Source organism: Hyperolius riggenbachi, chromosome 1, assembly GCF_040937935.1.
Source record: "Hyperolius riggenbachi isolate aHypRig1 chromosome 1, aHypRig1.pri, whole genome shotgun sequence".
NCBI classification, from domain to species: Eukaryota; Metazoa; Chordata; class Amphibia; order Anura; family Hyperoliidae; genus Hyperolius; species Hyperolius riggenbachi.
Genome location: NC_090646.1, coordinates 150576821 through 150591841, shown reverse-complemented (window position 1 = coordinate 150591841; position 15021 = coordinate 150576821). Strand labels below are relative to the sequence as shown.

General features: G+C 41.9%; 1 protein-coding gene across 20 annotated transcripts in view; it reads left to right on the top strand.

Annotated features, from left to right (window-relative positions):
* The window catches only part of TENM3 (teneurin transmembrane protein 3), a 1708801-nt gene that overhangs the window by 1536135 nt on the left and 157645 nt on the right, over positions 1-15021 (top strand). For 16 of the 20 annotated variants that reach the window (XM_068278748.1, XM_068278756.1, XM_068278759.1 and 13 more), the window contains 2 exons: positions 3237-3257; positions 4635-4781. In XM_068278748.1, the coding sequence (XP_068134849.1) occupies positions 3237-3257; positions 4635-4781 (168 nt within the window). The remainder of the gene's footprint in view (positions 1-3236; positions 3258-4634; positions 4782-15021) is intronic. The other 4 variants (XM_068278755.1, XM_068278758.1, XM_068278757.1 and 1 more) reach the window with 2 other exon arrangements.

The window sequence follows — 15021 nt, the reverse complement described above, 5'->3', positions numbered from 1 at the left end:
TCTTTCATGGAAATGGACCTAATTAGAGATTGTGAATAAGACGCTCATAATGCTTATAATTTGAATTGCTTGCAAATGTATTGGAAACTATATGCAGCGTTTAACTGGGCCAATCAAAATCATCAGGTGTGCATTTGATTGTGCCAGTTCATGCATAAAATTTGCAGGCAACACAACATTATTAGTATGTCAATGACCATATTTTAGGCCTAATTTATTAAAGTGTTTTAAGGTGTAATATATTGTGAAAGCTTTTATTGATAAACTAATTCTAAATATTTGCTAATTTCCAGGATCTCATAATCTTTTGGCCTTACTTGTTTCTGAATGACACACCTGAAACAAATATTTAACTAGTTTAGGAAGTAAAATGTAGTTGAGTCACAACACCTGATCCTCATATTTATTATGAGTCTGTGATAAAAAACCTGTTGCATATTGAGAATCGATACAGCAGCCAGAAAACATCCATTTTTTGGAACATGGTCACCAATAGAAATGTTCATATTATTTTAGTATAGGTTAATGTAACGATCGGTGTAACACAGAGAGGGTCTGATTACCGGTGATCTGCAGTATCACCGAGAATACAGATATATACCCGATTATTGATTATCTGCAGTATCACCGATAATCAGATATATCTCTAACCTCTGGACACCTGAGTGATAAGAGTGTTTGGTGCAACAGTAATACTTTGAGGAGAGCACCCGAGAGAAGGGTGCTAAGCAGTGTGAGATAATGCTTGAGATCAGGTTCCTTCCACAGGTCTGAAGCTCCCCGAGGGGCGGAGCTAGGATGAGAGTGGGAAGGACAGAACGTGAGTGACACCAATGAGGAAGTGTCACTGACAGATCTGTGAACTATCTCTTAACAGGAGAGAGAGTTCTCGAGGTCCGACAGGCCAGGTCGTTAACACACGGACAGATAAAGTACAGAGACAGTATACAGGAGCAGAATCCTAAAACCAGCAGGGTTTGGCAACAGAGTATCAGAATAACAAAGGTACAGAATCAGAGATCAGAAGAATGGTCAGGAAAGCAGAAGGTCATAACAGATAATCAACAATGCCTAGGCTTGAGTGTGAGCTCCTAGATTCTCAACACTCCTGAAACTAGACTAGATAATAATAATGATACAGATGGTACAGAATTCCTAGACTAAGGTGTGAGTTCCTTGGCCATCAACACCTTGGAAACTGGTCTAGATAATAACACAGATAATAATACAATTCCTAGGCTAAGGTGTGAGCTCCGTGATCATCAACACCTACGAAACTGTCTAATAAACACAGATACTGACAAGGTCTGAGTGCTACCACTTAGTGATCACAACGCCAGACACCAGAGAAATGACCAGCACCCAGTATATATACCCCAGCGCTTTTTAGCGCCTCCCCTAAGTGCTGGACCAATGGAAATTGCTGAAATTGTCAGCTGACCGGCTTGGTCAGCTGACTCCCCTCTGACTGTCATAAAGGCCCTGCCTCTCTGCGCGCGCGCGCGTCCTCCTGAACCAGTGTGGACTATCTGTCCCAGCCACACCAGACATGTGTTGTAATGTTCCTGCTGTGTTCAATGCGGAATCCGCCGCACCGCTGTCCGTGCGTGCAGCGTTTTCTCCGCATACAGCATCACTGACAAGAGTAGGCCTATGCGTGCTACCTGCCGCGTCGGACGCGGAATCCGCCACCCTGTTGTCTGGGCTGGCGGCGGTTTCTCTGCGCCCCGACTGCGTGCTAGCTGCCATGTTGAACGCGGAATCAGCCGCCTTACTTTGGGTACTAGCGGCGGCTTTTCCGCGTTTCCTCACAGTTAACATCTATGTTGTCCACAGTCTTACGGGTTCAGATTTTCATGATATGACTAATCTATTCGATGGCTCTGGTCATAGTCCTGACTAAAGAAACTAATATTCGTCCACATAAGATTAAGTAAGACAGAACAGATAGAATTTATACACTATGATTATAACCTATTCGAATTACTTGAACTACTGGAACATAACAATGTGGTAAAACCAACTTTTATGTTGCCCAATGCACAAGAGAATCAAGGAAATCAATGTTTTTGAACTTGTACTTGTTAACTAACATTTAAGTATCTAGTTGGAATACATTTATATCTCGCCTTGAGTCTACACAGGCCACCGTTCTCTTTTTTTCCCCCAATAAAGCCTCGTATACATGGAAACATTTCTGTTGCTCAGCGGAGATTGGTACTCAATCACTTGGGTGACAGTACAGGGCCAACGTTGCATAGATGTGTCATTAGCCTCCTGGCTAGCAACTTGTCTGTTGCTATAGAGGAGGGACAATGAACGTCGTACGACAAAGCAGTTTACTGCAGGCAGGGGAGAGGGAGAACAATGAGATTGTTGGTCAGGAATCACTAAAGCTTGGTATGCCGGATCCATAAGAAACGTTGGACGGCCGCTGTACACTTGCTGGATTCCCTCATGATTCTTGTCCGAGGTCAGTCTTTATCCTCTGCCACTGCCAAGTTCAATCAAGCATGTGTTCATAGCTTAACAGTCATATTTGGTGTAAAGTACTAGCTCTTTTCAAGTCTCACCATCTTAAACACGAAAAAAGCGTATGCTAATCAGCAAATATTGAATTACTTTTACTAAAAAGCAGTATTTTGACAGAGAGATGTATTGAACATTACAGCAAGGTTGTTTTTGAAATCAATGTGTTAGTATATTATTATTATTAGATTATTACTTTTTTTCTATGTAAACCGTGAATTGTTGTTGTCTCTCTCATGGCCATTGCCATCCATGATACTTTTGTGCAGTTGTGTCATAGCATTCAAGTATGTGCACTATGCTCAATAATTCTCAGGCTCCATGTTACATGTGAGTGAATAGGATCATTGCCTACCTGTTAAATTTCACATATACATTTACACATATTACCATACTCTTACTCCAGCATTTAAAGAAGTCCAATAACTGTACATAATAATTGACTGAGCCCAAAGTGGAAATATCTCCCACCCCCTTTCCTCCGAAACAGTAAAAAAAGCAAGTCTTTGCAAAGATCCTCAGTAGAAACTCTGTTATAGTCTTCAATCAGATCACAAGCGAAAAAAATTGTTTATATTTTTGTTTTGTTTATCATGATAATTTTATATGTACTGTCAGCCTTGAAGACGTTTGAAACATTTTTAATCATCCAATCTATTAAATTATTGTAATTTGTTTCATAAATTTTCCCTTCTTGCTCATAAAAGCAGACAAGATAGGATATAAAGGTAACCTACTACAAAAGCCTTAGGGAGATTGTCACAAAGAAAACCTCACTTTCTGCTCTGTCTTGAAGCACGTCACTACCGTGTTTTTTGTTTAGTCTTCTCAATGTCTCTCCTTGTGGTCGATATGGTATTTCATTTTGTCCGTCCTGAGTAAACAAAATTGCACAGCTCCTTATGTTAAGTCGGATATCCCGTCAGTCCTGTCACCTCCGTTTGCAGCCTGATCCTCCCCCCAATGTCTGTTAGAATAGTTGCTAAGCTGCTTCACTTTATTTCTGAGCTTTTGCTTCTTATGTGAGAAAAGAATGTACTCTTAGCACAAAGTACCATCACTGCCATGGCAGGTACTTTGTGTAACCACGCAAAGCACTGTAAATTCACATGAAGATGCTGCCACCCTGGGACCAGATAATAAAGACCATACAATTAAACTGAAAAAAGGTATATTATGTGGAAAACATCTTAGCTTGGGCTTTGTTTTATACTACTAGTACATACTCATCAAGATGTCAGATGTTGTTCACATTAGTCAGCCAGATTCTTAACTCGTTCTTCGATTACCCAAATGGGAATGAATTAAAAAATGTGATTGTCTGTTATGAAAAAAAAACAATTCTTAAATTAAGTTTTCCGGGTCACAAAAGTGTCTACATTTTTTTCTCATATGCATTTCTGATTTTCCAAGAATCCTGGGTATGCCCTATGCAAGAAAAAGTTATCATCTTACTAACATGGATGAAATCAATGCACTTTCAGTGCTGAGCCCTGCTCATGCTATTGGTTTTTAAACCAGAAGGTGGTGGGATTTTGGGAAATGTCTTGCATAATGTGTGCTCTGGATTCAAGGTCAAAGCAGAGAAATACATTTGAAGAATACCACATGTAGTTTCTGGCATTACACAATGCCTGTTCTTCTGAACTATTATTAACTTGGTCACTTTTTGTAATCTGATGGGTTTCTTTATGACACTTTTGATAAATAAAGTCAACTATAGGTTTTGACTCCAGCCTGATTTCTCATCTAAACATTGAGGGTTTTTGCCACTTACAAGACAATGATATTTTCCAGATCAAAATTAAAATTTGCATTTAAATTAAAACTCATAAATCATAAATATGTCATTTTATCTGGTCAACAGGAGCATGTTTCAAGTTAAAAAGAAAAGAAAAAGAAACTCCAGGATTATCATGATACGTGAAATTGTAACCTTTCTAAAGAGATTATGATCTGCGCAATATATTTTGCTTTCACTTCATGTGTCGTTACAGTGTTTATACGTTTTATAAAAGCCTGTAAGTGTCCTATGTTTTGTTTGAGAAGGTCGCAGGCCAGTAGAATCCCAATATGATGGCTTCCCTTATTCTTTGTCTTGGCAGAGGGTTGCCCGGGACTCTGTAACAGCAATGGAAGATGCACCTTGGATCAAAATGGATGGCATTGTTTGTGCCAGCCTGGATGGAGGGGAGCTGGATGTGATGTTGCCATGGAAACATTGTGCACTGACAGTAAGGACAATGAAGGAGGTAAGATGAAGTATCTGCTCTTTTTTTTACATGTATTTACTTTTGATAGGAATATGACATTTTGTCAGCACACCTCATTGTTATATGAAATGGATTCTTACCAAACTGAAACTTGCCATTTTTTTCAGCTACATTCAAATCTCACTAGACACTATGATGTGGGCCTCAGATGACCTTTTTTCAGTTTAAAACCGATGCTTAAAGATATATTTTGAACAAATGCCTCTAAGCTTCAGCTTTTTTCAAAGCAGTTTGTTCTTATTTTGATTTCTTTGTACTTGACCTGCTGTATAGGGAATTTGAGGATGATAATGAAGCTGTGTTGATGTCTACGCTTTTAGGACTTCATTGTTATTCAGAATGCCAACAGGTCCAGAATGGCATGATCTGATGTATTAAGAAGGATGTTTATATCTTAAGGTAAATGCAAACTACTGAATGGTACAGGGAATATGTGACACATTACGTGCCACTGAATTTATTCTGAAGTGAAATGGAAAGTGGATACGAAAACCGTTAATTTTCTTTAGATTGTGCTTTGGTTGGTGGGTGTAAAAGTTGAAAAGTTGCTTGTGAACAGTATATTTCACAAAAGGATTGTTGCTTCTGTTAAGAGGTATAAATAAACACTTTTAAAATAAGAGTACCATTCTTTAAGTCAGCCTGTATGCTATCTAATCATCCATCCATTCTAAAACCTCTGCCATCTGTCTGTCTGAATATAATAGGAACTCTGTTATCCACTTGAATATTGTCTGAAATTGTATTACACTCAAATACAGCCATCATATATTATAAAATACACTTCTGTATAACATATACCATTAAATTATAGGTCATAATATTCTAATTTAGGTGATGTCCAAGTTCTGCCCTTGATGATGTTCCCCACCCCAGTAGGGACTCAGATAGTAATAAGACTCCAGTAAATTTGGGTATTTTTGCTTTTTGTTTGCATACATAACAGTGGAGACTAAACATATATCCATAATGATGTCTCCCCTTTCCTGGTGTAAAAAAGACGCACTGAAGATAATAATACCATTCCAGGAGAAATGCATTCACTTTCAATACCACCTACCGCTTCCCATTGCCTACTTCTTCGGGGGCAATAACTCATCTATATATGGCAAGTCAGTACACCTATATCCATTACATACTCACTTTTTGACATGACTGCATGATTTGCTCATATCTTTAAACATTCTGCACAAACGTCACCATGCTGACATACTGTGATCCTGAACTTGGGAGTGTACAATAGTTTCAAAAACCTAAAAGTGAATAAGTTGAAAAAATGAAATATTGTTGGATATGATAGTGCCGTTGGACCACAGTTGTCAAACACAAGGCCTACGGGCCGAATGCGGTCCACCTTGCCTTTTTTGTGGCCCTCCAGAGCTTCAAATGTGCATCATTGTAAGTAGTAAAACAACGACAGCACACTGCGTTCCCAACTAGAGCAGAACATTGGTGATAGTTTCTGGTTGAAACATTGTCACTTTAAGGTGGGGTGCAGCACATTGGCCTCAATTCACTAAGCAGTTTAGACTAGTCTACTGATGGTTTGGTCAGTTGCATCAAAGGGGAATTCACTATTACCAAATGTTTTAGACCTGTTTTTAGATCTGGTCTAAACCATTTGGTAATTAGATGGGTAAAGCAGGGGAAATGATCAAAATATGCAGTTCACAAACAAGTAGCTATGACTGACATCCTTCTCCTTTGATGAGCTCTCCTCTGCATACAATTAAACTCCTGCATAATTCATTCAAAAAGTTCCATCCTCGCGTCTAAAATACCTCACAGAATTACTCCTTGTTTGCCTTTGTGAATTGTTTAATTACTGAATGTCAGACCAGGTCTAAAACATTACACCAAACCATCAGTAGACTAAAAAAACATCTGTAGACTAGTCTAAACTGCTTAGTGAATTGAGGCCATTGTCAGTTTAAGATGGGGTGCAGCAATAACCCATGGGACCCCTCAACAAAATTACTATAGGCCCCCCTGTTACGTCAATCCTCTTTGTGTTCCCAGCATCTTTCTTTGGCCCACATTTCATCTTGAAGATTTTCTGCCAAAGCAGCACTGGGGCAAGTAAATATTAAACTGCTCCACAGCACTTCTCTGAAGAAGGGGGAGAAGCTGCCCCCATGGTCGCTGTAGTTACACCACTTTGTTTGAGACTGTTCAATAAATGTTAAATCTTAATAAACAATTTGTCCTGCGACTTAGACTAGGTTTTAGTTTTTGCCCCTTATGTGATTGACCAAGCAGTCGGTGCATCATGTACGTTGCAGTTAATTTGCCAACACTCTAAAATATATCATGGCAACAATATAGAGAATATGTATTTTTATACACATGATATAAGAATGACAGAGGATAAGGATGTGCTGAGAATATTTCCGATCATCTGTTTCTATACATGCTCTGCAAGCAGTACACTTCTTTCATTAAAACCTTCCCAAAAGCATTGAAATATTTTGTGCATCGGCTGGCCGCATTTGTGCCTTGTACTGTAGACTTTGGCATTTATGCCACTCAAAGGCATTCCGAACAGGAATATTGCATCTTATTTAAGTAGCCCTCGAGTGTAGTTAGTGATTACAGCTCCGGCCATTTGAAGCTGCAGCTGATTGGATTGTGTGCGGCACATAAGCATTCCTTTGTAAGACGGGGGATTTATTTATTTCAATTCCAATCTCCTAAGCACAGTTTGCTCCTGAAAAGTATTTCCATGATACATATTACAGCCATTGCTAAAACTCCGGGGGGCAGCAAAACTTCCGAGAGATTCACCCAGTGACCCGCTATAAGTCTGCAGCCGAGTCTCACCACAATTACTTAAACAAGTGGCTCGTGCTATTGGCACGCTTAAAGCAGCACTCGGCAATAATCAGGCCAAATCTGCAGAGACATTTAAGTGTGAATTGTGCCTTGCAAATGTTTCTGCGGATGTGCTGTTGTTTATCAAAATGTCTCTTCTAGCCATACCTGTGCTGCGTAATGTTCAGTTTAGATTACCTTATGCATTTCTGTTCTCATTACTGAGAAATGTTTATGAAGTATTAAAATGAGCGTTCGGTGGTGTAAAACAATGATAGGTGCTCAGTGTAAGCTGCCATTGGAGGCAAATGGAAACCACAAAAAGACAGTTGTCTTATGGGATTACTAGGCAGGAAGCGATCAGTGTGCTGGAAGTCATTGGTCCTTTCCTGCCACTTTCACCTTCCTTATCTTTTCTTGAACTATACAAATATTTTAGTTCAATATACAGGAATATTATTAAACTTCCCTTGTGCTTAATGTAGGTTATTTATTTTTGATTTATGAATTGAATTCAGTAGTCCTTTAAAAAGAAGCAGATAAAATCAGCAGTGAATTGCCCAAGACTCGCTTTGCTTACAATTAAATCATGTGTTAACCCTAGTGTTTCTCAAACCTGTCCTTTTAACTGCATGTTTTGCAGGCAACCTCACCTATGCACAGGTGGGGTAATTAGTGTCTCAGGTAGGGGGATTCCATGTAGCTGACTGAGACACTAATTACTCCACCTGTGCATAGGTGAGGCCGCCTGCAAAACATGCACTGTTGGGGAGTCACAAGGACAGGTTTGAGAAACTGTGGGGGACATTTATCAAGAGTGCCTGAGACAAAATATTGGTAGGTTTTTAGAAATCCATGCAGAACTGTCTCAGGCATCTTCAGAAATCGTTAGATAGTGCATATTCCTTCTAAAACTGTTGTAAAATAGGAGGAGCTAGGAAGGTCTCTCTGACAGTGTAGTGTGTGAGGGGAATTGCTGTTGCTGAGGTAACCAACACACCTGCTGTATTGACAGCAGCAGGCTCTGAGGAGGAATTCAGCAGAGGGGAGGAGCACATCACAAATTATGTCTAGCTTGCACTCTGCAATCATGTGTAGTCTGCAGTTCTGCATCTGTAGAACTGCTACCAAGCACTTCTTAATCTGCAGCAGTTTAGGGATGGATTTGCACTTTTCTTAACTGTAGTGCAGCTCTAGAAGTTCATTCATGCTAAATTGCCACTATTACCTAGGATTTAAGAAGGTTCTTATTATCATGCAGAACTGTTCTCCCTGCTGGTTAGAACAGATTAAGAACAAATAACTGTAGTTAATGCGTTGATAAATCTCCCCCACTGAGTTAAACCACTGCAGCTAGATTCATTAGGCATTTTGTTATTCCTGTAGGGAGTAGGGATGGTTGAAATAGCCGTTTTCCTATTCTGACAGATTTCTGCTTTCTGATGAGTCTTTCCGATTTTCACAGAATGTTATTTTTTGGGGACACTAACGTTAATTAGTTAAAAAATAAAAAATATATATTTTGGTGAGATCTGGCAGAATGTTTTGCAGTTGTATTCTATTATGCGGAAACCACATTTCTGATCTGAAACTGCTGCAAACTACTGCATTTCATGTGCTACCGAGTGTTGCCACAAGGACGAAGTAAGCGCAGAGCACATGGCTCCATTGAGCTTGCAAGCTGTGCACCTAAACCATTCCTAGAGAATCTGTAAAACGGCACATTTTTATGCTAAAATTTTATAATTGAAGCTCATCTCCAGCTCTCTATCTAAATATGCCACCTGATGGACCGGTGTCCAGCAAGCCCAGATGCGGCCAGTTGTGTAGAATGAGACTTTTACAGTTAAAAATCCTGTTTTTAACATGTGATCAAATGATCTGAAGCAGCCCAACTCAACCTTCTGCAACAGTCTTATAGTGTATTACAGCCATCAGTAAACTCCATTCATGGAAGCTGTATGCTGAAGCTCTGGGTCTCGGACTGCTAAAGAGCCATACATGCCAGTGCTGTCAGAGCAGTGAGGGGAGAATAGCGGAGTAAACTCTGTGCACCTATCCCTTTCTGATTAAAGCAAATCCAAGGTGGCGGCTTCAGCTTGCTGGCAGACATGGCCATACTCACACAGGCACAGTAAGGCCACATTTCTACATGGCAAGCTCTTGTCTGGTATGTTCATAGGGTCCATGAGCGGCAGCGGTGGGGTTGAGGAAGACACAGGAAGTCTCTGGACTATTATGAGACTTCCCTCTACCAAGATAATAATCTAACTTTTATTCACTACCTTGGGTTCATTTTGTAAGCAGAAAAGGAAAGCATGAAATGGAAAACAAGATAAATGTTAACCTCTTGCCGACCGCTCCATGCCAATTGGCGTGAACGCAGCGGCAGCCCCAGGACCACTCCACACCAATTGGTGTGAATGTCTTCCTATGGGGATTGTGTCAGCTTTTAGTTTCATTTCAACTTTACAATTGAGCTAACAGGGATTGAACCATTGTGGGCTGAGCCCTACTCCTAATAGAGTATAAATAAACGGGGAAGTAAAGGTCTTAGACCTGTTTAGAATACCAAACACAAAAACATAGCAAAAGGCAAAGCAACCTCCCCTTGGTTTGTTAACAAAAATCAAAATATGGAGCTGATTGAATTTGTAACAAAATCTTTATTGACCAACAACAACTAGTTAAAAACAATTAAAACAACAATAAAGCATGGCCTCCCAAGCTCCAGCTAAGACCCCAAATACATATATATGGATAGTAAGCACTGCGGCTGTAAATATGTCTCCTATTGGGCCAATCACACCATGAATTTTGCAGACATGCAAACCAATATGCATGTGTGCAGCTGGTCACTTCCTTCCTCTGACACCACCCTAAGCGAAGCATTTCATCATCAGACTCATCAGGGGCTCATGAGCCCTGTGGCTCCGCCCTTTGCGTTTTGTCATCAGGGGCTCATGAACCCCTGATGAGTCTGATGACAAAATGTGTAGGGCAGAGCCAGAGGCAAGAAGTGACCAGCTGAAGTCCAGAAGAGATGTCCTCAGTTTTTTAGTCTTTTAGTCCATAGAACCAGTATAAGGAAACTGTGGTTATGAGGCATATTGCCATTGGAGAGTCAACACACTGAATAGAGTGTGCACAGCTGTCTGTGAGGGTGGGCAGCGACTGCAGAGGGTGAGCAGTGGGAATATTCAGTGTGATGGTGATTTTACACATGTTTATATGGTTAAAGTGTGGGATGCCTGCACTATGATGGTCTCTTATCGTTTGAGGTACTGATGTGCGAGAGAGGATCATATATGGAAAAGTGCCAAAGGATCTGTCATTAAGCTTATTGTGCTGTCTGTGGTAGGTGCAGCGTGGGGAGAAGTTGAGCATGCAACTTTACATATTGTGAACACCTGGTGGCAGGGTTGACCCTCCATTACAAGGAACCCTACCCCGGGGTGGTGGCCCCTTACCCAGTATTGATACTGACTATGCTATGATCTTTATGTTTCTGTTCCTTTTTTTGGTCTTTGCTTGTGGTCATATTCCTGTGAATCCAGCGGAGGAGTGGATTTGGTCTGGGACTGATTATTACGTATACCATACCAAAAGCTACTGCTGAGTGAGAGGGATATATACAGGGAGGGAGGAAATTTGTTGACGATTATTACTATTCATAGTATATATAGTGATGACCATAACCATTACAGCCCTAATGAAGGGTTAATTCATGAGCCGGAAGAGTGTGTTAGGCAGTCCCTCTGGGTCAGGGCTTAGGTGTAGTGGAAACCTCTGTATCACCTGTTGTATGACACTAATGTTAGCAATAGTGCAGCTCAGTAACGTCACCTAGAAGTGCTTATATGCACTTTAATTATCCTGTGCAACTTTAAAGCCTCTAGATCTAACATGTTAAACTTAAACACAGTCTTTGCTACGGTAAACTGATCCCTACCCTCCCTATCTCCCCCAAGCATTGTATTGGTCAATCACTATAATGGACTATGGACTATGTTACTGACCAATAACAGGAGATAGAAAAAAGGCCAAACTTGACTTTCTGTCTGGGAAGTCAGTGTTTACGATTATGTTGGCTACTCCCACTTCAAATACGAATAGTCATTTTCACTCCAATCAAAAAATTGTATCTATGCAACATCACAACTGATTTGAGAACTATTTACTTACTGAGATAACTTTTTTAGTCAGTGACATTTATTTTATTAGATTTGTATGTCATGTTTTATTCTATATCTCTTAATCTATTTTATCAGATATGAGAGTTGGAAAGTGTTTATTGCATTTAAATAAATGAATAATTGTAATACATTGAAATATATTTTCTAATTCAAAGTTTAAGACAACCGCATTGTACTTTGTGTATGAGGCCAGATTTAGGGCAGCTTGGATTTTAGGCACTCCAAGTGCATATTGTAAAAAATGAGATGTTTGCTGATGTCTGGACAGCTCCAATTATTAACCAATTTTAGGCCTCTTATATTTATGTTATGTCCAGAACTCAAAGTCTGACCACGACTGATGTGGCCAATACAGGAAGACTTGCATTCCCCTGAATTGTTTTCGGACTTTGGCTGGCCAGAATGCTATTGCTAAGGTCCTCCAGGCCAAGTCCAGAACATGTCGCTTACTATTTGTATACCTTATGCTGCCTTCCTATGCCATGCCCAGCTGAAGAGAAAGAAAAAGCTGTGTGATACTGGAGCTGCCCATGGCATTAGAAGCAGCCCGACATGCAAAGGGCTGAGGTAAAATCTGAATGGGGACATCTGTAGTCGAGGGAAACAGAGTGTTAAGGGGCCCATACACTTACCGATTTTCCTGCCGATATACAGCCGATTCGATCACTGTGATCAAATTGGCTGTGAAATCATTGCGCAAACGCTGACCGAACGATCGATTTTCATCCGAAATCGATCGTTCCTGACGATTACCATTGTTTCGTCCGTGCGGAAGATTTCCCTCGATTGCCGGTGTTTCAGGAGTGCGTCGATGTCGGCGGTCGAATGCCTGACAACCGACGCTAGCGGCAATACATTACCTGCTCCAGTTCCCTGGTCTCCGCTGTCTCTTCTCTGCTGAGTTCCAGGTTCTGGCTGGCTACTTCCTGTCCCGGCAGGAAGTTTAAACAGTAGAGCACCCTCTACTGTTTAAACTTCCCCACACAGGAAGCGAAGCCTGCCGGTCCAAAATCCAGCGGAGAAAAGCCATCGGAGACCAGGGGACTCGCGCTGGCCGGAGCAGGTAATGTATAGCTGGGGGGGGGGGGGGGGGGGTAGCGGCAGCTCCACAGATTGTGATCCGTTTCATAGTGAAATCGATTCACAATCTGTTTGCAGTAAAGGCAGCCATACGATCCCTCTCTGATCAGATTCGATCAGAGAGGGACCTATCTGTTGGTCGATCTGATGAGAGATGAGAGCAGAGAATGATGGAAGTGAACAGATAAGGGAACACAGAGAGAGGAGGGGAGGACAGAGTATCTTGAACTGGCCCCTCTGCACCTACCTGCTGGCCCACTGAACTTTGCTTGCCGCCCCTACCGCTATAGGAAAGCCAAGCCTTTCTTTGGGACTTGGCCCTCCAGGTCTCTGTTTTAGCATTAAACCTATTCAATTTTTTTTTTAAGTTGCTATGAAGACTCCTTGATGGAGTCCTTAGTGCCAAGTCAAGGTTCAGAGCAGAACTTAGTAGGCACTTGTGAGTGAGAAGAAAAGCAAAGTTCAATTTAGAATGTGCCTGTGCAAAAAGGACAGCTTAAATTTGGCATATATCCTACGTTTTTAGCGCTCAATTCCAATTTAATTCATGATTCCATGGGTAATTACAGGTTGGCAATGAAATATGGATTTCTCTCTCTCTTAAATCCCAGCTCTAAACACAAGTGTACTCAAGTCCCGTGTAGGCACTCATTGGCAGAACTTGTTTTTATCTCTGTGTAAGATCCTTAATTAGCTGATGTCAAGTAGATTAAGGCACCTGGTCAGGAAATCTTCCACTTCCTGCTGCAGATTACCTGAAGTGAAAGTTACAGTCTTCTGACATGCTGAGCACACAGTAGTGTTGTTTTGCTGGCCAAAATATGAATTCAGAAATTGTACTGTAAACAGCTATTTCCCACAATGCAACAAGGTTCACAGACAGGAAACTGCCAGGACCATGGTCCTCAGAGTTTCTTGTAGGAGGGGTTTCACCACAATATCAGCCATACAGAGCCCCCTGATGATCCGTTTGTTAAAAGGAATAGATTTCTCATGTAAAAGGGGGTATCCGCTTCTGATTGGGATGAAGTTGAATTCTTGGTCACGGTTTCTCTTTCTCCGACTGGTGAACCAATATCTCACTCCTCAGCAAGTTCTGCTCCCCTGACATCGAACTCCTAACCATCAACTGTAGGCCCAGGTACTCACCTAGGGAGTTCTCCTCCTTCATTCTGATTGGGGTCTACATCCCCCCGGATTCCAACACCAGGAGTGCCCTGAGAACACTGAGTGATTATATCTCGGAGTGGGAAACTGCCTTCCCGGAGGCCCTCATCATCACCTTAGGGGACTTCAACAGCGCAAACCTGCGACAGGAGCTGCCCCACTACCAGCAGCACATCACCTGCCCCACCAGGAACCACAACACCCTAGACAAATGCTACACAACCCTCAGAAACGCCTACAAGGCCTCTCGAGGCGCTCCCCTAGGGAACTCAGATCCACCTGATCCCCACTTACAGAAGGCAGCTTGAGACGTCAAAGCCCATCACTAGAACTGTCAAAAAGTGGACAGAAGATGCAAAACTGAGGCTGCAGGCGTGCCTGGAATGCACCGACTGGTCGACCCTGGAGGCACCCACCTTGGAGGAATGGTCTGAAAACATCCTCTCCTACGGCCGCTCCTGCGAGGATGCATGCATTCCAACCAAAACCTTCAAAGTCTTCCCAAATGATAAGCCCTGGTTCAACAGCAACCTACGACGTCTCCGGAAGATCAAGGAGGAGGCACATAAGTCGGGCACGCCAGAAGAGTACAGGGAAGCCAGGAATACCCTGAATAGAGATCTGAAAGCCGCAAAAAGGACCTACTCTAATAAGGTAGGCCTCAGCCTACAGTCCAACAACTCGCGGGAAGTCTGGAAGGGACTCAAGGCGGCAACGAACTTCAAACCTCCCCTTCATCAAGCAGCCCCCAGTTCACAATTGGCGGAGGAACTCAACGAGTTCTACTGCAGATTTGATCTCCAACCCAAGCAGCCTGGGGCCCCGGCATCCCAGTCAGCTCCAGACTTCAGGCACCAGGCATCCGCGAAGGAAGACGCCCAGGGGCATCCCCGCTCTGACCGCAGTACAGGAGGGGGATGTGCTTCGACACCTCCGCAGACTCAACCCTAGAAAAGCCTCAGGCC